Source organism: Manis pentadactyla, chromosome 3, assembly GCF_030020395.1.
Source record: "Manis pentadactyla isolate mManPen7 chromosome 3, mManPen7.hap1, whole genome shotgun sequence".
Lineage (NCBI taxonomy): Eukaryota > Metazoa > Chordata > Mammalia > Pholidota > Manidae > Manis > Manis pentadactyla.
In genome coordinates, this window is record NC_080021.1 from 1273621 (window position 1) to 1297353 (window position 23733).

Consider the following 23733-nt stretch of genomic DNA (forward strand, 5'->3'; position numbering starts at 1 on the left):
AGCACCGGGGCTGGCAGGGACCTTGGAGACCAGCTAGCCTGCACTCCGAGGACCAGGCGGCTTGTGTGGGCTGTAGGGCAGGGAGGGGAAGCCACACGGACTGGGCACCCAGCCCCCCGGAGCAGGACAGCTCTGCTGTTGTCTCTCTGTAAGCTGGGTGTGCCTGTGCTGCAGGTTTGTGCAAAACTAGAGTTCTGCCACTGGAAGAAAATATGTTCCAAGAAATAAACAACTCCAAGCAGCCCTTCCTTTTACATCTGGAAAAGGCAAGGCCCAGAGGGAAGAACGAAGACCTCAGATGGGCAGACAGAAGGCGACCCAGCCGAGCGTCAGACGCATGTGAGGCTCAGGCCACTCCGGCTGCGTCTTCCCTGTCACCTCTGCACAGGGGCCTGGGGCCGGGAGGACGACGTCCTGAGGATTCCCTGCACCGAGACAGAGGGAGAGGCCCCTGCTCTTGAGTGCTTCTGAAGCCATGCACGTTATTTCACCGAATCTCACGACAAGCCTGTCACCAGAGGATAGCCTGGTCCCTTTTTGGCAGACATAGGAGGGCAGGCTCAGAGAGGGGATGTAAGCTGCCCCAGGTCACACAGCCGGTCAGTGGCAGACAGGGGTCTGCAGCCTGGTCCCTCTGAAGGGCACACACCTCCCTGGCTTCCCCTTGAGCCCCGAGGAGCCTCATGCCTGAGGAAACAGCCGTGACCTTACCCTCGGTCCGGGAAATCCTGGCTGGCCTGGAGGCCCTGGGGGCCCAGTCACTCCATTCTCCCCAGGTGGCCCTTGGGGACCCATCAGGCCTGTGTGGCCTTTGTGACCTGGAATTCCAGGGTCCCCAGGCTGGCCCTTCCCACCAGGAGGTCCTTTGTCACCTCTGATGCCAGGATCCCCCTGGAGGAAGAAAGAAGCCCATCAGTGAGTCAAGGATGCACAGGTGCCCCCGTGCAGGTGGGCTGCTGCCCTGAGGGAAGGACCCCAGCCCCCTGCCCCCACAGCCTGCGGAGACTTCAGCCCTGGCACTCTAGCATCACAGAGTGAGGCCTGCAGATGAGGACAAGACCACTTGCCCGCAGCCACACAGGTGACCTGCAGAGGACAACTATGTCCAGCCCAGTCTATGCTCCAGTCCATAGTACAGCTCTGTCCACCTGCCTGCCCAGCGGCTGGCTGCTTTGGGCTGGCTTGCTGTTGGCTGGAGGGACACTGGCACCCTTTACACCGAAGTGTCCCACCGCACAGAAGCAGTCATCTCCCCTCAGCTCCAGCAGGCCTGCAGAGATGACTGCTGGACTCTTCTCTCCTTATCCCTGACCCGGATTGTGGAGCCCTGGGTCAATCATCCGGGAACCATGGCAGCCCTGGGGCCACCCCCTCGGCCCCGTGTGCTGCTGTGGGTCTGGCCAGCCAGTCTCCACACCGGGAGGTCTGAAAATACGGTAGCCACAGGGTGTATTAGACTCCAATGCTGGGAGGTAACGGAGGAGGAGGAGAAGGGGGAGGGGAAGAGAAACAAGAAGTGCCTGGAAATGGGGCTTGGCTCCAGGCGGCACCCGGAGCCACGGGAAAGGAAGACTGCAGGTAACCATCTCCAACGTCTGTGCCTCACGGAAACACAAAGGTGCCAAGTGCCGGATGCCGCCTGACACGTTCCTGGGGGTTCCTCCAAGGTAGATGGGCATTTAGAACACACGTGCCCACATGGTTCTGCAAGCATAGACTCCGGGAAGGCAGAAAGCAGCTGCACGGAGATGGACCCTGGGGAGGCGTGGGGTCTGGGAAGGCCGTGGTGGGAGGGGCGCCTGGGGCACTGCGTCCATGGTTTTGCAGTTCGCATCAGCTGTATGCCTGTATCGCTTTTCCAACGACAGAAACAGCAGTGAGCTTACGCTGGAACTTAGCCAGGCTGGACGTAGGGGGAGGTCACTTAAATGTCTCAGGTGGGACGCATCTCATGGAGATGTCATCAGCCATCTGACCAGGGTCTGGGGTGCCCCGCTGCTCCATGCGCCTGCAGGCCAAGGCCTTGTCCCAGCTGTGGCACCGCAGTTCCTATTCATTCCATGCCTGAATATCACTTCGCGGCCAGAGGACTGGTCCCGTATTTCACTTGTTCCAGGAGTGCGGAGGAACTGGGAGGCTGACCGCTCCCTGGCTCTGCACCATGAAACCACGTCCCAGGGACGGCACCTCTCCATGTATCAATCAGGTGCGAGAGAGGAGGTTCCTATTTGTGGTCTGAATCCCAGGCTCCCGACCCAAACCCAGGCCACCCCACAGCCGAGCCCCCAGGCACACCTGTGTGGCACCGACAGGGAGCCCCCAATGCCCAGCCACAGCCCCCTTCACTGACTCATCCTCAGGAGCCAAGAGCCATAGGAAGAGCAGCCAGGCCACTGGGAAGGAGGCAGCAGGAGACCCAAAGCGCGGGTGAGTCCCTGACACTCTCTGCTTCCGCTCTGTCCCCTCTGGCTGCAGGCCAGCCCCCCACCCATCCCACTTGCAAAGAAAGCCTGCAAGGAAAGCCGAGGTCAATTCCTTGCAGGACTGTGGAAAACACGCTGGGTGTGGTGGATCCGTGCGGTGCCACAGTGCGACAGTGCGACGGCCGACCACACGGAGGACTGTGGGCAAGCGAGGGGCTGAATTCCTCCAAAGGGAAGGGCAGGCGACTGTCACCAGCTTGAGAACCTGCCCCTCCGCCCACCAGCACTTCTGCAAAGAAAATGATTTCCCCCCGTTGCTTTTTGGAGGAATGAAATGTTAAGAGGGCTTTCTGAGTGTAGAGCCAAGGAGATTCATTATGGGAAAATCTGTGCCCTCGTCACCTCCAGAGACAAATCTGTCTCCCAGCAAATTGGCACTTTGGGAGCCGAGCATGTCATGCACAGGCGTTCATACATGAAGAGAGGGAAATCTGTTAAAGTCTCAGAAAACACTTGCCTTTGAATTTATAATTGCGATGATTTTACTTCTTAAAATAACAACCAAAAGGGAAAAAAAAAAACCGTAAAGAAAATAACACTGAATACAACAATGTCAGAGGAAAAGAACCTCCTTTCGTGGGGCTCGCGATCTTCCAGGGGACACTGAGAAGAGAGGCCACCGAGCAAGCCGCTCCCCAGGCCTGGCTGTCTGCCAGCCACCTCGGACAGAGTGCCCTTTGCCACCGGAAAAGGGCGCATTCGTGTGACACTCTCCGACTCACCCTTTCTCCTTTGGGTCCTGGTTCTCCGGGCTTCCCAGGGGCTCCCTGCAATGGAATGCAAAGGAGGGCAGTCACCCACAGGGCCTGCCTGCCTGCGATGGCGTCCTTTCTCGGCTCACGGTCCCGCATGCCAAGGACAAGGGACTCGGGAGAGGCGAGTCTCTGAGGGCTCCTCCTGCCTGTCCAGTCGCTGCACACATCGGTCTGCTTCCCTCCTTCGCCCCTGCCACGGCCAGCCCTGGGCCGACGCACAAGCCCGTGGTGCGCCCTCCACCTTTCCCAGGAAGGAGCCCACCCCTGGAACACAGCCAGGGGACCCCGCGCGAACGGGTCTTTGATAATAAGCTCTCATCGCCCCTGCCGCCCTGGCCCCTCTGCTCCCGCCAGAATGAATGGCTTCTGTGACTCCTGGACGCAGGGGCGGCATGCGGCATTTGTCAGGGACTGAGTGTCTGTGTCCCCCCACGTTCGTATGCTGAAGCCATCACCCCCAATGTGATCAGACTAGCAGGTGGGGTCTCTGGGAGGCAGTTAGGGTTAGAGGAGGTCGTGAGGGTGGCTCCCCCGGGACGGGACCAGGGAGAGCAGGCCTGGAGGCTGGGGGGCGGGCTAGTGCAACAAGGGGATTTGCTATCAGGCTGCACTGGCTGGACCTGCGCCTGTGGCCGGATCACTAACTCCCACCCGGCCTTCAGGCCTCACCTCCAGGAAGCCCTCCCTGACTACCCAGCACTTAGCTAGAGGCCTCCACACCCCTCATGGAGGGCAGTCAGGTTGGGGTGGGGGGACACAGTCCTGCAGTCCCCACTGCTGGGACACTTCCCTCCCTGCTCCGGGGTCCTTTCCACCTGGAATGTTACTTTATCCCACTTTGCCCCCAGCTCCTCTCCCGCGACCCTGCCAAGCTCTGGCCAGTCCCTCTGGCCAGTGTCTGTTCTCAGGCATGGGTTCCTTTGCTACCAGCTGACACCCAACTACTTTTCTCCCCAGATGATGTGACAGGGGTGTGCTCGTCAGCCTCCCCCTGGACAGGAAGCATTCGAAAAGCAGGGCGTGTGCTTAGTCACCTCTGAACCTCCCTGTGCCCCCATCCCAAACCCCGCTCTGAATCCAGCAGGTGCTCAGAACTGGGAACTGCAGGGCACACCAGTGGGGGAGCGGCAGGCCCCGAGCTCGCGGGCCATCTCCTGCTCGGCGGAGGGACAGAAGGGCTCTCTAGAGAAGGGAGCAGGGAGAGCCAACCCTCCCCAGCTGGCTCTCCCGAGGGCAGTCAGGTCAGTCCCGCCTGTTCAAGGCAGCCCCTTTCTGCAGCCACCGCCCTCTGCCCTGGGGCCCGCACAGAGGGGGCATGACACCCCGCCCTGGTCCCCAGCGTTCACACCCTGGCTAAGAGGCAGGTGTGGCCGCCAGTTCCTGTACAAGGCAGACCAGTTTATTTGTGTAACAGACGAACAAAAGGGTGCTTCTGGAGCCCTGGGGAAAAAAGTCCTGGCGCTTCTGTGCGGTGGGAGCCTTGAAGGACAGATAACATGTAATAGGCGTAGGTGGGAGGGAAAGGCCCTGAGGTGGATGGGAGAGCGAAGACCCCGTCTTGGAGATGAGAACAGGGGCCATGGTGTGGACGGGGCGGCAGGTGGCAGGAGTTCACACGAGAAGGACAAGATGAGGTCAGATGGGAGATCCTGGCACCTGCTCGGACGCTGGGCTTGTTTTGCTAGGCGACAGGGCGCGGAGTCGTGCAGGCAGCAGCCCTCAGAGGTGGGAGCCAGCGGCACATTTCCCTCCACCCGACCCAGGGCGCAGGAGGAAACAGAGGCTGGTCAGTGGGGGAGCAACACGGCCTGTGAGTAGAAGGCACAGATGGGGCAGGGGGCACGCGCTTCTCAGATATGGGTGGACTGGATAGAGAGGTGACTGCAAGGCCTATCCACGCGGTGCCCAGGGCTGGCTGCAGGGTGGGGCCTTGCTGAGAGAGCAGTAATGATCTCAAGGCAGTGCGGGCAGAGCCCCGGAGCGAGGGTGGGGGCCCAGCTGAGCAGGGGGCCCCGAGAGGCCGCACAGGCCCCTGCCGGGAAGCCACCGGCCTCTCCCCCAGGAAGGGGTCCCCAGGGGAGAAGAGCAGCGCCGTACTCGCCTCCTTGCCTGGGCTGCCACTCTCTCCTGGTCCTCCCTGTGAAACAGAACAAGTATCAGTTGGCTCTGCAGCATCCGCAGATCGCAAATAACACGACTGTCTTTGAAAATGACACTTTCATTCAAGTCATGTTCCTGCGAAGACAGCAGTTGATTGTCCAGCCAACCCAGGACATCCCCAGCAGGTCCTCTGGTCAGCCTGTGCAGAGGGGGCAGCACATGTCCAGGGTGGCAAGGGGAGCCGCCAGGTCTGGGCTCTTCGCCAGCAGGACGGCTGGGCCTCCTTCCAAGAGGACTTCTGGGACATCGGCTTCACAGGCTACCTAACTGTGGCTGGAAGTCCCCTCTGAGGGGCAGGCTCAGCGTGGGAAATAAGGCCAGTAAGACCCTGGGCCCTGGTCAGGCTACCCAGGCTCAAACCTCAGCTCTGCAGCCTTACAGCCTCCTGAAGCTCTCTTTGCCTTAGTTTCTTCATCTGTAAAATGGGAACAGCAGCTGTACTTTGCCAAAATTTAATCCTAGTGTCACGACTGAAGGAGTAACTGATGTAACGAGTCTAGAGCTGTGCGTAGGGGATGGAGCAGGAGGCTGGGGCCCTTAACACTGGGCAGGAGTGGACAGACTCGAGGAAAATCCTGTGGACAGAGCCCTGTGTGGGCTTGGCCTGCATAGAAACGAAGAGCCAAAGAGGGTCACCACCTCAAGTGGCTGGGCTGGCAGTGGGGGTCCCCTTGGGGGCAGAATGAAGCTGGCGGGGGATGGACAGGACCACTGGTAAGCTGTCTGCTCTTGCGTGTGACATGCAGCCTCACTCGCTGGTCAGCAGCCCAAGGCGTGCACGGCAGCCTGCAGAAGGCTCCAGGGAACTTGGCTGGAGAGGTTTGAGTCCCTCAGCATCCCTCTGCCCAGGAGCCTGGCAAAGGGTACCCTGGCCTCTCTGCATCAGCTGCCAGGTCAGGACACCTAGCCTCAGCGCAGCAGGAGCCCAGGGCGGCCACGGGCCCTTGAATCAGTCACCCGTGTGTCAGGACCCTACAGCACACGCCCGCTCGCCTTCGGAGTGATCTCTGCGGGTCCCCGGGGTCCTAGGGCCACTGTCCCCACCCCTGCCCCACCAAGCCCACCATGCCCAGCACTAACACAGCCCGTATTTCCTGAGCACCTGCAAGGGGCTGGGCCGCAGTGCTAATCCACTCAGCCGCCTCACCGAGTCCTCTCAGGTAGGGGACGTCATCATCCCCGTCTGCCTAACGGGGACGCTGAGGCGCAGGCTCTCCCCAGGTCCTGTGCTTAGGGAGCGGTGGAGCTGAGCGCCTCATGCACCTGACCCCTGGGCTCACGTTTCAGCCAGCATACTCCACCGTCTCCCAGACTGTGACATGACTTGGGGCACACACCCCATCACTGCGACCTGACAGATGGATGTGAGGACCCGGGGGTGACAGGAAACGTACAGAAGCGCACTCACACCTAGAGCCAGGGGCCTTGGCCCCCGTCAAGGGTCTCAGCTTACCTGAGGCCCCCGGGGCCCCAGGAAGCCAGGGAGCCCCGGGCTGCCATTTTCTCCTTTGCTTCCCTTCTGACCCTGCAGAGGGAAAACAGGATTAATTCTTCAGGGTCAAGCGCCAGTGCAAGAAGATTCAGAAACCACATAACCTCTCTAGGCTGAAGGTCTCAGCCATCAACAAAACTGAAGGATACCTCTGTTCTGCTACTGGGGGATGGGTCAGGGGGAGACATGGGGTACTGTGAACCCCACAGTGGCGTCAGGGGGCAAGATGAGGAGCCTCCTTAAACAGCTCATGGTGGTTGCGTTCAAAACGACACAAACAAAATAGGACAAATATTTAACAAAAACACCCTGAGTGTGTGCAGCCCTCCAAGCAGCTCTCTTCCCGACAGCACACCTAGGCTCATGGTCTGGTAGGTTTACTTTTTGGGAAAAGCCTTTGGGAATCATTCAGCTTCAGCCTTTCTGGGAAGCCTCCATAGGAGGCTCAGCTCTTCCGAGGCCAGCTCTACACGGGGCAGTGAGCCCAGGCAGCCTTGAGACCCAGTCTCACCCCATCTGCTCTGTCTCCCCAGTGGCGACAGGCCCTGCACCACAGCTCCTGAGAAGGGCCGTCCCATCCACTGAGGAGGGGAGCTCTGTGGGCACAGCGGGGCCTGGTCCTGTGGGGAGACGGGTCTCCACTAGGGGGCCCGGGCGCCCAGTCTGCCTGGGGACGCAGGATTTCCAGGGCCACCATCAGCAAGCTCCCCGGAGACCCAAGCCACCCTAATTTCCACGGAGACAACACGGGTCTGCCCGCTGCCCGCTGCAACTGTTGCTTGACGTGCCGTGCCCTGAGGGTGGACTTCTGAACAGGATTGGCAATTTTAGCAAATAGAAGTACAAGATGGTTGAGCTGGGAGGAGCCTGGAGGGCAGACTTTGACTTACCTAAGCCCTAAGCCCAGGGTCCGTCAAAGAACCGCCTTCCCCAGCACGTCTCCCTGTCTACCAGACCTGAACCCCAAACCCCGAACCCTCTATCCAGTGACTAGCCAGGACCCTGCGAACTCTCAGGCCACCCTCTTCCTACCACCCACCGATCCTACCCACCGCACCCTTTCGTTCCCCCCACCCACCTCCTGCTCAGCAGGAGGGCCCTCTTCAGCCAAGTCTGTCCCACACCCATTCCATCCCCAAGCTGCACGCTTACCCTGTCATCTGCCACAGTGTCAGCGGGCCTGACCCTGTCCTTCTATCTTCTAAAAACATCAAACAACTATCATGAAACCTTACTATGCAGTTTTTTTTAGTCTTTAGTGGTTTCATCCTTTCGGGTGCCTATGTTTATAGACAATAGAGAGCCAGTGCTTAATCACAAGTATTTTAAACTTTGAAAGAGGTCTTTCTTGGATTGTCTTGCCTCCAGCCTATTTGGATCATTCAAACCCCGTATTTTCCCACTGATCCTTCCAAGGATGAGACCAGGTGACTGGCGTGAGCCGCATGCCCCTTCCAAAGCCTGCCCCGATCCCACTGTGTGGTGGTGGGAGAGTACTCACTGGGTTTCCCGGGGGGCCAGGGTCTCCTGGAGATCCCGGGGATCCATTCTTACCCTGGTGGAAAAGACAGAAGGAGTGAATCTGCCAGGCCCCCGTCAGGACACTGCGGAGCAGGATGGCGGAGCAGAGCGGCTGCCGGGTGCCCAGTGCCCGCTCTCTCACCTGGAGCTGGTACTCAGGCTGCCTCTCAGCAAGCCACTTCTCTGCTCCGAGCCTGCAACTTTTGAAGGGAGCGCATAATATCTAAGTCAGGACATTGTGGTGGAATTCACTGAGTCTATGCACGTGGCAGAGCCCCATCCGCCCTCGGCACAGGTGCAGTGAATGACCACAGCCGCATTCTGTCCTTCACGCACTCATCCCAGCTTGGATGCTGTCGGGAGGAGCAGCACGAAGCTGCCCACATCATCGCAGCGCTCGGGGTGCGTGTCTGTGCCCTTATCTCGTCTCCCTCCTCCACCAGCGGAGGAGTAAACCATATACCGGACAGATGAAGATACAGACACAGAGAAGAAAAGGGCTGGTGAGGATTCACGCAGCTGCTAAATGGAAGGACCACTCCACATTCCAGAACTGACTCAAAATGCTCACTCATGTCCTTTACCTGGATAGGCATTTTTTGCACATCTGTAATTTTGATAAACACATTTAACCAATAAGATCCTTCACAGCACAAAAATCAGAAAGTTCAACAACGCTCCTAGCTACCTGACTTGAGTATCAGACAAATTCCTACGAAGTGTAATTCCCAGCTCAGCTGTGCCAGGCTGCCCTGGTCACTCCCTCTGCCCACCGCTTTCCTCCCTCCCAGGACTTGCCCCCCCTGGGTGGCTGTGTCCTTACCTGGCTGTCTGTCCTGCCAGGAGGAGCCCCAGGAGGAGTGTGTGTCTCGCCTTTCTCTCTGCCTGGCATCCGGCCCAGGGGCAGACACACAGGAGGTGCCCTGCTGGAGGAGTCAGCCAAGGACCGGAAGCCGCTCTCTACTGACCCTCTCTCTACCCAAGAGGTGCTAAAGTCCTATGACCTGTGAAGCACTCATTCACAAGCCAGCTCCGTGGAAACACGTTGCAGTAAAAAAGAGCACCAGCCAGGCATTTCCTGCATGCCAGGCTCCACATGCATTAACACACTTACTGCTCACAGCAGATAGAAACATCGCTGTTTTACAAATGGGGAAGCTGAGGCACCAAAATGCTAAACAACCTGCCTGAGACCAAAGGGAAGGGGCTGAAGTTTGAGGGCAGGTGGTGCCGCCCTCGTGCCATGCTACCCCACCTCTCACTGTAGGCTTGCTGGTGATCATAAATCGTGATGATACACAGGGTTTCTATCATGTGCCTAAGAAGTGCACGCGGTCACGGGTGACTCTGTGCCTCTTCTCACTGGATCCCGCAGGAGCCTCACGTCTGCATCACAGATGAGGACACCGAGGCACAGAGGCAGCACAAGACCTGCGTGGGAGCACCGAGCCGGTAAGTGCTGAATCGGAGCAGCCAGCAGGCTGCCCCCCTGCGCCCTCCCAGGGAATGCTGTGTGTGGCTCCTCCCTGCACCTCCCTCCGCCTACCCACTGACCTATCATCTGTGTCCCTCCAAAAACATGTGCTTTGGCGCATCCCTCTGGGGACTCTCTCTCCTCCTCCTCCCTCTGGTCCTCTCTGTTTGCAGGGAGGATAAGGGCCGAGACGCATCAGCACACAGTGCCAGCACAGGTGGATGTGCCAGGCGGGGTGGCTTGGGGGCTCTGGGTGGCCACGTGTCACCCGTCAGGGTGCTGGGGGCTGCCTGGGCCTGGGACCAGCTCCTTCCTGGGCGGTGGGCTACTCTCATGTCCCACATGTCCTCTTGGAGCCTCTTGGTCTCTGTGACTCTTGGGAGTGGAGGCCACAGCCCCCCTCCCCAATTGCTCTGACCTCCGAACTCTAGTCCCAAGCCCCTTGCCACCAGGGTGTTCTTTCTGAGAAGGAAATCTACCCAACAGGCCCAGCTGGTGCTTGAGCTGCTGAGTCTCGAATAAGAGGCTTGAGTCCCAATCCTGGCCCTGCCACCTGCTTGCTGGGTGATCTTGGACAGGCCGCTTGAGCTCTCTGAGCCTCCATTCCTCATCTGTGGGCAGGATGGTGGCAGCACCTACCTCTCCAGCTAGGGGAGAGTTCAGCAAGTGAAGCACAAAGTCCCATGCAGTCCCCGGCACTGACTCTGCGGTACTTCCCAGCAGCACCCCACGAATGCTCAGGGTCTGGCTCCGGGTGATGTGCACCTGCGGAGGTCGCTAAGAACCTTCTCCCCACTCAGGAAATGCATCAGTCCCAGCCGAGTGACAGTCAGGTCATCAGAGAAACAGTCTAGAACCTGCTCTAACGTGCCCCCCAAAATGAGTATTTGGCAAGCTCCAGCAATTCATTGTCGGTCACAGATTCCTTAGGACGTCCCTCAGAACTGGCGGGGAAGTTGGAAAACCGCAAAACCGCCTTTGGGGACCTCAGGCCTTCAGGGCTAAGCCCCGCCTCCCGCACGCGGCTCCCAAGGCCCTCCTCCCCTCCCCTGGGCCCGCTGCCGGCACCCCCCACTTCACACACCTCTCCTGGAGCACCCACTGCCACCGTCCCTCCTCTGTGCCTTTGGACACAGCCGCACTCATCAAGGATCGGCTGAGCACTACTTTATGCCAGGAGACCTTGGAGGGGAGCCCCCCCCCACTCCGGGAGCAGAGGCGCCCAAGGATGACCGGCCACCGGGTCCCCGCCCGGAGCAGGGCACCGTTCAGTCGCTCCACAGGACTGACTCGCTGGATCTCACAACCTCTTCCCACTTCACTGGTGTGGAAACCGAGGCCCAGGAGCAGTGAAGAGATGCACCCGGTCCACACGCCACTCAAGAGGAGAGCCAGAATCAAGCCCGATGGCGGCCCCACAGAGCTTGGGTGCAGAAGCCTGATCACAGGCCAGGGAGGGACCAGCCGCCACTCCAGGCCTGGGGGAGCCGGCTGGGTTCTCTGCCTCTCTGTCACTCCACTCCCGCCCCAGCCGCCTATTCAGACATGTTTTCCTCATCTTCCCATATGAAGTTTTAACACCACGGCTGTACTATATCTCTGTCTCTGTTCTGCATGCAAATCTGCGTTTGATACATAAAAAGTCAAGGGGTTCGGGCACCCTGAGAACCAGTTTTACCCTCTTGGAGCAACAGCACCCCCCTGGACATGCATGCCTCAGAAGGCGGGGCTCTGGGACTGGCCTGTGGTGGGTAAGCGCCCCTGGTAAGGGGCCCATCTGGGGAACATCAAAGATTGCCAGGAAACCACCCTGGGAGGCCAGAGGAGAGCTGGGGAGCGGACCCTCCCTCCCAGCTGCCGGGCCTTGATGCTGGCCTTCAGCCTCCAGCCTGTGAAACAGCCCCGGGTGCCGTTCCAGCCCCCAGTCTGGGGTGGTTTGCTGCGGCAGCAGTGGTGAGCTCACACACAGAGCGCCCCGGACATCAGAAAAGCCTGGGGCTGGAGTGTGGGGCGGGGCAAGTGCGACAGGGCCTGCCATGCCATGTGGCCCCATCTAAATTTCCAGACTGTGAGTGGGTGGCCCCAGGAAAGAGCCTAGGGTGTGTGGTAGGGGGCTTCGGCAGCAGCTATTTTCGAACCACGAAGCTGTGTTACCCTTTTCTGATCACACCCAGGGCCGCAACAGCATTAACCAGCCCAACAGCCTGTGGGAGCCAGCCCTGCTGACGCACGGAGCAGACTGCGGTCAACGTCACACTCACCGGAGGGCCCCTCAGTCCTCGGGGACCCTGTGGCCCTGTGGGTCCAGTGTCACCCTGGAACGGAGAGAGGTCATGTTATCAGAGTCACGGCACGGTTTCAAACGCGGACCAAGCGTCATCAAGTTACATAAGGAAATAAACACTGTCCAAGATGGTATCCAGATGCGGCCACATCCATTCCCCGCAGAGGAATGAATGCATGGCTATCCTATTTGCACACTCCTTCACTTATTCCCTGGCTCGGACTCTCTCCACCTGGAGCCACAGGGATGCCACGCGGCTCCTCCCCAGGCTGAGGGAAGAAGCACGAGCAGGGAGGCCCCGGGATTCCTTTCTGGCTCCATGGACAGGAACCTGCCTCGTTGCCACATTGATGAAATGCGTCCTGCATGCTGCGCCTTAGACACAGAAGCCCAGCCTCAGCCCCTACACGACACTCTAGAAAATGCAGCTTCACGTTTAAAAAGATCAGACAGCTGGGGAAGAGGGGGGGCGGCATTCACCCCGTGACCTGGTCCCACAGCACCTGACCTGCGGGGTGGACTGGGTGCAGGCGCTCTCCCGCCACGCGCTCTGCTGTCACCGACTGGCCAGCCAGGGTGTTTTGGGGTCAGGGCTGGGGAGAGGCCCAGCCCCGGATCGGTGCACCCGCTCTGCTTTCTGCTGCTCAAAGGGGCTCCGGGCACTAGACTGGCGTTGTGAGGCGGATTCTGCTGCTGAGGAAAATGTATGGACTAGATGGGGTCCCTTCCTAGACCCTCCCGGCTCCATCACCTCCTGCGAGCAGGCCGGCCCTGAACACGCCGTGCACCAGGCTCCGTGGGGCAGAGTACGCTGCGCCCGGTGCGGCAGGTCCCAGAGGGCGCACAGGGGTGGTGCGGTCCCCGACCTTTCTGCTCTCAGTCTTCCTGCCTGACTGGCCCCGCCTGGTCCCAAGACCACGAGCCCCATGGGCACAGGTGCGTGGCGTGAACGCCCTCCAGTGCGGGGCGTTGGTGGGGACCGTGAGGGGCGTGGGGGCTGCAGAGCCCTGGGTGTGGGGAGATCACCCGGGGGCGCCCCTCTGAGGCTGAGCGCCCCAGGCATGTCGTGGACGCAAGCAGATAAACAGAGCACGACTGACCGGGTGAAGCCTCCCACCCATCAACCCGTGAGGCTGGAAGCCGGGGTCCCGGGCCTCCTCACGGCTGCGGGGGGCTTGTGGGGCCTGTGAGGCCATGGGTGAGGCACCGCCCGCCAGTTCCAAGAACCTCCTGTGACTGCCTCCACACGGGCACCCGCCTCTGCGGCAGCTCCTGGGTGTCTCCTGGCCATTTGTGGGGCGCCCTCCCCATGTTCCCTATGCCCCCTGCTGCAGGCCCAGCCCGGCCCCTCAGGACACCCACACTTACATCTTTTCCTGGGGCCCCTTCCTGGCCAGGGGGCCCCATGACACCAGGCTCTCCCTAGAGGCAGAAACAGAACAGCTGCTGTTAGGGGGCAGGTGCAGATGCGGCTGCTCCACAGTGGCCTCGGAGCACCTGGAGGGGTTCCCACCAGAGTCCTGGCCCTGAGCTGGGCCCTGCAGGGTCCCCAAGGCCGGCTGCCGGCGCCTGGGCTGGGCTGCTCCTCTCTGAGATGCAGGGTGACGCCAGCTCAGGGGTCGGCGAGCCCACCTGGATGCTGCCTCCCCGCCTGCTGGGCCATCTGGCTCCCCCCTCAGCTTTCTCACCCTTACACACGGCATGGCAGGGGGCTAACCAGGGGACCGCTGACGTTCCTTCCTTGGGGGCATGTGGAAGAGATGGAGGAAGCCGAAGGATAAGGGAACAGGTTCCAGAGACTTCCATCTGGGGTAAACCCGTGCCTTTCACACAGCGCTGTGAACTCGGGGAAAGCCCTTGGCCTCCGGGCCCAGGCACACAGCCTGCGCAGCATGGCGAATGGAGACCGTGCAGCACTCCAGGCTGACCTGGTCCCTTCAGTTCTACCTCAACACCTGCCCTTGTTTAGAAAAACTAGACCAAAACGGAGAGACGGTGTTTCCAGTCGTGCACACTCTCTCCTTCAGGTGACAAGGTGCTACACGGCCTGCAGGGCCCAGGAGCCCTCTGTCTAGAAGCACCAGCTCACCTCCACCTGGGGCGACCTCCACAGTGAGCTGTCCACTTACCCGGGGACCAGGTACACCAGAATCGCCTGTGTGTCCCTTGAAGCCCTAGAAGAAAGGGAACGAATGATTCCACTGAAGAGCAGGCTGCCAGGGCAGGAAAGGGTGGGCACCTGGCAGGCCAGTCCAGCCAAATCCTGAGCCTGCCACTGTGGCGCACCTGGACTGGAGATGGTGACTCCCCCCACTGGAGACCCACTGCGATGTGTGGGGCCCTGCTCCCTGCCGGCCACCAGCCAGGTCCCCGACTGGGTGGCCAGGTGGCCGGGCCCTTCCTCCCGGCTGGCTCTGCACCGTGGGCAGGGCCACGGGCTCACCCCGCCAGTGCCCCGAGGGCTGAGGTGCCGCCCACACCTCCCGAGCTCCCTGTCCTGTAGCCACGGCTGGTGCCCCCATGCCCGTGGGCAGGGCCAGCCCTGGAAACTCATCCCGAGCCACAGTGCTGGGCTGTCCGGGCACAGAACGGCAGCTGGGAGACGGGCTACCTGAAGCACCACGTGCAGCGTCCAGCCCTGCGAGCGGAGAAGCTGAGCGCAGAGCTGACACCACTCTTTCTAAAACGCAGGCCAACCGGCTTGTGGAATAATCCCCACCTCACACGCGAGCAGGCTGAGGCTGAAACTCCTGCTCCAAGTCCCGAGCCGGAAGGTAGTCCGGTTCGATCCCGTGGGGCTGCCCAGGTGGCTGGTGGCGCTCCTGTTTCCCACTGGCCCTCAGGGTACCCTCCCAGGTTCTGCTCCTGACTGACTGGAATGCATCCCCCTAGCCCTGGGGTCAGACCCCGGGCGCTCACAACTGGCGGACGCTCCACAGGGCAGCCCCTCCTACCGTGCCTGGGCTGCACCATGCCCCAGCCAGCGCCCGTCTCATGGGCACTCAAGGTGCACACTCTGCTCCATCTGCAGTGCCCGGCACGGGCCCCACGCCACCAGGCCTCTGCATGCTATCCTCTCTTCCTGGCGTGCCCCTCACCCTTTGGGCTGCAAGCCTTCCCAGCCACCAGCCCCGTTCCAGACTCCACACCTCCCTCACTCGTCCTTGTCACTCTCCAAGACCCTCCTGTGCCTGTGGCATTCAGCGTCATCTCCCAGAGTCCTCGCTGGAGCACAGCTCTGAGTCTCCTACCAGGCCCAGTGCCTTGGACAGCTGGTCCCCAGCCGGCGGCCGGCCCAGAGCGATGCACTAGAATGGGGACTATGGCCTGTGCACACAGGTCAGGGAGTCTGGGAGCAGCTGAGAGGGGCCTTGAATTTAACCTCACTAGTCCAGCACAGCCCCCACCCCAACCCCCACTCCCGGCGGAAACAGGCTGGTGTCGTGCAGAAGACGGCCTCCTGCCCGTGACTGTGGCCCCGTCCCAACCCTCACTCACTGTGGGGAAGGACGGAGGGAGGGGCAACAATGCTGTAGGAGAAAAGGGGGCACCCTAGCTGGGGACCCCCACTCGTGCTGCCTCCGTCATTTCAGGGTAACCAAGTCCTGTGAGCTGGGTCTTATCTGTCACCAGACGCATGTGGGGCCGCGACCCGAGCATAGGTCTGTCTGCCTGCAGAGCACGCCCCCTCCACCAGCACGCTCAGCTCAGGGCCAGGGAGGCAGCCGCCTGCGGCCAAGTGGGGCCTCCTTCATTTCCTGGCTGACCCCACCAGCACTCCCCTGACCTTACCCCCAGACTTTATCTCCCGGTTTCAAAAAGCGAATGAAGTCCCTACTGGGGAGAAGGCAGCTCTAGGCCTGGGCGTCTGAACAGCTGTAGCCCAGCGGCCTCTGTGTGGGGCTGTGCTATCCACCGAGGTGTGCTACTGATCCTGCCCCCGACTTGATGAGCATGCGTGGCCTCACTCAGCCTCTAGGGTGGAGGCCCTGAGGGAACGCTTGTCAGGCCTAGCTCCGCTGGATTGTTCTAGAAAGGGGCTCCATACGCTATTAGGTATGATGGAGCAGGCCTGACTATGGAGTCAGGTGTGGAACTGAACCATGCACCCCACTTTCTAGCATGGCTCTTGGGAGCCTTACCTCTCTTCACTGGGACTCAGTTTCCTCATCTGTAAAATGAGGACAGAACTTACCTCTGCAGTCACCATAAGGAATGAATAAGAGAGAAACAGGGTCTCTGCTGTTCAAGACAAGCTGGTCCTCTTTCTCTGGAAAGGGACAGGGACTCCTGGGCCCTGGCGTCTTCCTCAAAGACACCAGAATCCCAAATCTACCCACTGGGAGTCAGGGACCCTAGTGTGCTCCCACATAATCATGGCCGAAAGTACCCAAAGAGGGAAGCCCACACAATGCGCCAGGCACTCGGCTGGGAAGTTTACATGTTTTATCTGCTCCTTTAAGACTCAAAACCCCACCTCACAGAAATGGAAACTGTTCTGATTCTCATTTCATAGAAGAAGAAACAAAGGTTCAGAAAGATTCCCTGATGAAGGTCACAAAGTTAGTAAATGACAAAGTGAAAGCTGAAAACAGGTTTGTCAATCTCACAGCCTATGCTGGGCGTCAAAGCTTCGCTCAGCCATGCGCTGCCAGCCAGGGACGGTGGGTCTCCTGGCACCTGTCTGGATCACCACCCTCAGCCCCTACACGGAACTAAGTTTCCTTACAACCCGCAGGTGAGAAACGGGTCTTGCCCTGCGTGGGTCCTTGCAAATAGGTCCCGTTGGCAGGAAGGAGGGCTCCCTCCCTCCAATAACCCAGGGACCAGCTGAAGAAAAATCTCTCATTCTGCATTTTAATCCCCTGTAGGAGGTAATATTCCGCATTCTTAGGTGTCTTCTCCTGGGGAAATCAGGTGAAAGGCAAGGAGATTTAGAAAAAAGGAAATTGATTTTTGTACTTTCATTCCTCCTTATTGAACACTAGCCAGGTGAGTTATTGTTTTTAAAAGAAAAACACATTAAGGGACTAGAACTAGCATTTTGATTTCCTACTTCTTGCCAGATAACTGGATTTTAGGATTTTCATTAAAAATTATTTTTTTCCAAAAGGAATTTTAAGGAATTACGCAATTTTGAAATCATGAAGGAATAAAACATTTAGCAAATGAACCCCAAAATACAGAGTTCATTTTTATAGAAAGAGTATGTGTGTATGTTTATATGTGTAATAACTCAACAGCCTAATATAGATGTAGCTACATAAATGTCAGAATTCATACAAAGGGAAAAAAGAGACTACAAAAAAACATACCAGAATGTCAACAGAGCTTTAAATCTGTGCTGTAGACATATAGGTAACTATTTTCTTCTCTATAACATTATGTTTCTGATTCTTTTTATTATTATTACCATCAACATGTGCTATTGTTATGCAATGAGAATGGGTTAATTCATAATTGGGAAGGAAAAACCTTTAGCTGTGGGAAGTGTTCAAAACCAAAATTATGACTCATTTTAGGTTCTATCATCAAGAGAAAGCCCATTAAAATCATAACAAATAGGATAAGAACAAAGGCAACTTGTAACACAAACATGGTAACAATGGTTGCAATTTTGAAAATAAATTTTATAGCCACAGCCTGCGAAAGACCTGAGTTTATTACACGGAAGCACCAGTCTGAAGGAGAGATACTTCTGGGACCTCAAGGGGCAGGCTCAGCGAACAGTGCTCCGTCGTGAGCTGTGTGGCTGACGGCTTTACTGTGGACAGCATGCATGCGCGCAATGCGCACACACACGCACACGCACACACACACCCGGCACTTACCGGCGGGCCTCGGGCTCCCTCCAGTCCTGGCACACCCCGCTCTCCTGTTCTGCCCTGAGAGTAAAGAAGAAGAGTCCGGGGGGCACATCAGGTATCTTCCCGTTCTTGGCTGCCTGGGCCTCACGGTGTTACATTTCCACGAGTCGGTCTCTGCCCCCTGCCAAGCCTTCACCGGCTGTGGTGCATTTTGCTCGCACCAATCACCACTGCAGACGCTCCTGGCTCTCCTGGGACAGTGTTGGGCTGGTTATGCAGGTGTCACCTCTGAGGCCGCCATTCACAGCGGCCCTGCTCATTCTCAGAAGTGTCCTGGCCTGGGTGAGCATTATGCAGATGACCTAATTTTTAATGATTTTAGGGCAGCTAGTAACTATTGCATGTTACAAGTGGGAACACCGGCTCAAAGAAGCTATAACTTTACCGAGGCAATAAATGGCAGAAACAGCCTGAATCCCGGCTGCATGCAGCACCCAAAGGATGCCGTTCTCAGCCAGAGTGCCCGCTGGCTGGGGGCCTGCAGTTGCCGCATCCAGCCTCCACCCCGCCTCTGAACTACAAAACAAGTTCCGGGGGCCCCTGCTATTTAAAATTCTTCACTGCCAGCAGGCTGGTATTGCCCTGGATGGAACTAAGCCATGAACAAAAGCCAATGAGAGATGGGGTGCTAAGTCCAGAGAAAGTGGCCAGAAGTGGAGGGGTGGGCACAGGGAAGGGGAGGAGAGGGCACTGGTGCCCTGGCATCTTGGGAACTGCACAGCGTGCCCATGCCCTCAAAGTCCCCTCATTTCTGCAGCTTACAGACCTCGAGTGCAGATGGGGCCCATTCGGGGGACAGGAGAGGGGTGCACCCTTGGATTTGGAGGGAAAATCACAGACAGGAGGAGGGTGAGGCACAGGCTCTACTTTCCAGGACTGTCCTTTCGTCCTGGCCTGTCCAGGTGCACCTGTGTGACCTTGGGGTGCCGTTTCCCCTCCCTGGCTCTGTTTGCCCGGCTATGAATCCAGCCCGCCTCCCATCCCCCACCCCCCACAGGTTTCCATGGCCCGGTTTATACAGGTGGGCCTGGCTCCGGCCCCACAGCCATCACGGGCCCACGTTACCCGCAGGGAGACGAGAGCCAGCACCTGGTGAGTGTTTCCCACCTGCCAGGCCCAGCCTGAGTGCTTCACGTGACACATCACGGTGACCCAGTGAGGCTGGCCACACTGTCATCCCACAGGCAAAACTCTGAGGCACAGAGAAGTTAAGTGATCTGCTTAATGTCACACAGCTGGGGTTCTAATCTGGGCGCTTAGGCCCCAGTCTCTGTACCTCGTCCTACACTACAGGTATTGCTCGAATTCCTACTAATAAAAACCATGTGACAGGCAATTCAAGAAGCTGCCTATCTATCCATCTATCTGGGTACTCGACCATCCATCCACCCACCCATCTATCATCTATCCATGTATTTGTCTACCATCTATCTGTCTGCCTGTCTGTCCGTGCCCCTAACATGTAGGAACTTGAAGGAATAAGTCAAAGTGAAGAGGGGCAGCTCATATCCCAGCAAATGCCTTGTTTCTCAGCCACATCTCCTTGGCCCCTAGGCCGCGGGGTCACAGCCCCTGCCCAGGGTCGTGATGCCTCCAGGAGTGGGCTGCAATAAAAAAGGCTTGAGCTGAGGAGTGGATAGCCCAGCCTTCTTGCTCTGTGGCAGGGCGGGGGCGCCTCACAATTCTCAGCCCAGCGGGACGGGGCCTGGGCTGCCCAGTGGGATGGCTCACCCACCGGCCTGCCTTTAGTGACCCTCCTTTCCTTCTCCCATTGCCTGGTGTCCCTGGGATCACCTCCCTAATACTCCACCTGCACCCAAACCCTGGTCTCCAGATTGCCTTTCGGGGGGACCTGATGCCACCCATTCCTGGGCCAGTTTCCTCCCAATGGGCTCAGAGTGGTAAAAGGTCAGGGTGGCCTCATGCTGAGATGCCAGAGTGAACAGGCTGGAGAACCCTGGAGCTCCCCCCGCCCATGGGAGCAGCTAACCCCTCCCCCAGGAGGAGCAGCCCTGCCTCGGCGCCCCGCCCTACCCACTGCTTACCCAGAGCGGAACTGGCCTTCTGTCAGACTGTGCTCGCTGCCAGCACGGGCCTGTCTGGAAAAGGCCATCGATACACAGACTGAATGAAGACCAGTAGCCTCAGCCAGCCTGCACTGTAGATGACAGCCTTCCAGAAGACACACCTGCAGAACGGTTGATTTCCTGTTCTGTAGAACTGAACCCTGGGGCCAGGATCTGGGGTGTGAATCCTGGCTGCTTCATCTGCCAGCTGTGTGACTTAGCCAGACTACTTAACCTCTCTGTGCCTTAGTTTCCACATTGGGGGTTAATAAAGATGCTTGCACCCTATGGGGTTTTTCTGGGGATTACTGGGTAAATGTGACGAGGCCCTCAAAACCCCTGGCCCTGCGGTGCAGGCAGAAGCTATCAGCCGCAGTGGAGCTGTGTTTCTCCTCCCCACAGTCTCCCCGGCTGACCACCGTTTGCCCCTGGGGCCGGGGTGCAGCCTTCAGCGGCTCAGCAGGAGTTTCCACTTGGCCGGCTGCTGAACTCTTTCTTCCCCTCACAGCAGGGAATTCTGGTTTCAGCCTCCGGCCAACGGTGGAAAAGGTTGAAGAAGGTGCTTCTGGCCATTTGCATCAGATGCAGAATGAGTCATACGAGTTCATGGCCAAACAAGTCAAATGGAACCTGAAGCAGGCTGTGGAGACGCCCGCTCCGCAGTCCCTCTGGGCGGTCCTACGGGCTCTGCAGCCCCAACCTCACCAGGGGCTAAAATGCGGCAGTTGGAAAAAGTGACTCAACTAAAATAATTAACAGGTAGTTGAGCCCAATGCAGCTCACAAATTTCCCCCTCATTTCATTCTCCAGTGGCCCGGCCAAGCTGCTGCCATTCTCCCCAAGAACGGGGTGCTCGGAGGGGCTTTTTTGGCCCTCCCCAGGTCGCAAGGCCCGTAGGAGGGGAGCCGGCATCCGAAGCCACTTTCCACTTTTCACAGTGATTGTAATTTTGGCATGAAGTAGTTTAATTTAATTTTATCAATAAATAATGCATTCCCAAGGCTCTGAAATTTTAAAAGATAATAAAAAGTAGCACACTATGGAATAGAGATGTGCCGTCCCATCTCTATGTCCCTCCCGCTCAGCATCCTCCTCCCGTGGATGGTACTTTTATTGGTGTTTGCAAGTTCCCAGAGTTCCTTTTCGTAAAATATTAAAATATTAAAAACTATACATAGACCCGTTTTTATACAAAGTGGGGCAGTTAACCCCCTGCTCTGTCTTTGCTTTCTCACACAGCGACAGACCTCGGAGACAGCAGGCCCCAGGCAGCGCACCCTCCCTCCCTCCCCGTCCCTCAGGCCTGGGGGCACCCGGTCGCTCACTGGTCCCCCGCTGGCGGGCGTTTGCAGGACCCCAGTCTCTGAGTCCCAGCTGCCACCTTCTAGCTGCTCCTGGGATTTGTGCTACAAGGAGCTGAGGAAGCACTGTTGCCACGGAGCTGGTCCCTGGGCCTGAGGAAGGACAGCTGTGAGGCCCCGGAAACGGGCCTGGGGACATGCTGCACGCGGCAGCTACTGGGGCCATGGACCCTTCCTCATGGACACTCGGTCCATGTCACTGTGTGTCCCAGGCAGCTGACGTTAAAGAAAAAGAAAAAAAGGCTTTGTGCCCAAGTTGAACAAGGGGAAAGCACACATCACGCAGAACTGGCGACCCTCAGGCACCGCGGGTTTCACAGGCTCTTCAGGTATCAGGTGTCTACTCCAGCCAGGGCTTTCCTGCCCCGGGTTCCCTCCCACGCACAGGCTGCAAGGGGCAGTTAGACCTGAATACAGAGGAGGCACAGGAGCCCCAGGCCCAGGTTCCGAGTCCATCGTCAGCCCAACATGAGGCTCTGGGCCCATCATTTCACCTCCCTGAGACTCAGTTTCCTGCTCTGTAAAATGGGGATGCAGCCTTTACCCCATTGTAGGGGGAAGTACAGCAAGTAACACCCAGAAAATAACTCTTCTGTGCCCGGTTCATAACAGCTCCTCAAGACATAGCAGTTGACATGGAGAAATTCCCAGTTTGGCATGTGAAACGATAAGAAAGCTAGAGTCCCTTACCGGCGCTCCGGGGGCACCTGGCTTTCCGTCTCTGCCCCCTCTGCCTTCTTCTCCCTGCAAGAGAAACGCAGCTTGGTTATCCAGCCGGACTCCGCGAGGGAAGGGAGCCGGACGTGGCTTCTGCAGGTCTTTCTCCTCCTACACAGCCACGTCCACTCTTAGCAGCTAAGGGGGCGTTTCAACAGGCAGGATTGGTTTGACTCCCTGGTTTCTTCCCCAACACGGAGCTGCTGGCTTGGCTCTCTGATCTGAAGTGTCTGGCACGCAGCACTGTGGAAACAGTGATTGCAGGAGCATCACCACGATCGCTGTTGAGCGGAGAAGCCTCTGCTGGACCTTCTCATCAAGTCAAACTTGGGACCACAGGGCCTCCTATCTGGGCCTCCTGGACCGAACGCGGCCATGAGGAGAAAGGCGTGCAGCTCATGAGGAAGGGACTCCGGCTCAGCGAACAGCAGCACAAACCGTGTCCGGGTTACAGGAAGGCCATGAGCGTTTTACATTTCTTTCCATGAAATCAGGCTCTGATTCCCTCTGCCTGTTCCCACCCCTACTAGCCAATCTCCTGCTCTAAACAGGGCAGTGTAAGCCTCACATTTATCTAAGAGATCGTTATTCTTCAGGAGTTTCTGAAGATGGAAAAGATAATTCTGTACAATGACTATGACATCACAGCAGCTCAGGCTCCAATCCCGGGCCACCTGGAAGGGTGGGGTCTGCAGAAAGGAAGCAGTAACGTATCAGGGCAGAGGGGAAACCGAGTCAAACCAGGCAAGGCTTGAATCCTGGCTGCATCTACTAGGTATAGGATCTTGACCTGGTAACTGAAATTCTCAGCTCCCCAGTGGTGCTTCTCCTGAACCACAGAGGTGACAAGCCCGCCTCACAGTCACGAGGTTGCTCAGAATCGATGCTTCTGCGACGATAAACGGCACCAGCTGCGCGGCTGACCCTGCTGCGGGGGCTCAGGAAATCACGCACCACTCCTCATCGGAGGCTTGGCACCAGCGAGAACCCACTGTGGATGGTGATCTAAGTTTACTGGCCACCCAGGCCTCTGGCCCAGGGCTCAACACGCCCCTGTAACTCTCTAGGAAGGCTGCTCTAGCGTAACCGTGCCAACACCAGCCACACCAGCAGGGACGGTGTGGAGGCCACGTCGGATCGATTCCCTTTTCAATTAAGGGTTAGCTCCAGAAACCATTTCTCCCTATGCCTGTGGCGCAGCGAGGAGGCAAGTCTAGAGACCCGGGCACAGGAGAGAAAGCCGGGTCCACAGGACAAAACGCACCCCCGAGGGAGACCTGAAAACTCAAGCTGGAGGCTGGAGGCTGCCCGGAGACTCGGGCTGGGAGGGGGGCTCCTGCGGCAGGCACCGGGTCACTGCGAGCAAGGGGGCGCCGTCTGGGGGAAGGCGGAGGAGGGCGGAGCGGGGCTTCACCTCATCTGGGCAGGAAACTTCTCTTCCCAAGAGAGAGAGGCTGCTCCTTGCTGAACGCGACCGTGTGCTGCCCAGCGGTCCGCTAGCTTGTCGGAGCCTGTCACCCCGCCCTGAATTAAAGGGGCACCCGCATTGCAGG

The 23733-nt window shown here is 58.3% G+C and overlaps 1 protein-coding gene across 1 annotated transcript in view; it reads right to left on the reverse strand.

Moving 5' to 3' along the window:
- Positions 1-23733, reverse strand: part of COL22A1 (collagen type XXII alpha 1 chain) — a 237705-nt gene that overhangs the window by 7487 nt on the left and 206485 nt on the right. Inside the window, exons 50-59 of the mRNA XM_057497641.1 lie at positions 22154-22207; positions 18001-18054; positions 14299-14343; positions 13538-13591; positions 12147-12200; positions 8392-8445; positions 6852-6923; positions 5340-5375; positions 3206-3250; positions 712-891 (exon numbers count right to left, since the gene is read on the reverse strand). Of these exons, the coding sequence (XP_057353624.1) occupies positions 712-891; positions 3206-3250; positions 5340-5375; positions 6852-6923; positions 8392-8445; positions 12147-12200; positions 13538-13591; positions 14299-14343; positions 18001-18054; positions 22154-22207 (648 nt within the window). The remainder of the gene's footprint in view (positions 1-711; positions 892-3205; positions 3251-5339; positions 5376-6851; positions 6924-8391; positions 8446-12146; positions 12201-13537; positions 13592-14298; positions 14344-18000; positions 18055-22153; positions 22208-23733) is intronic.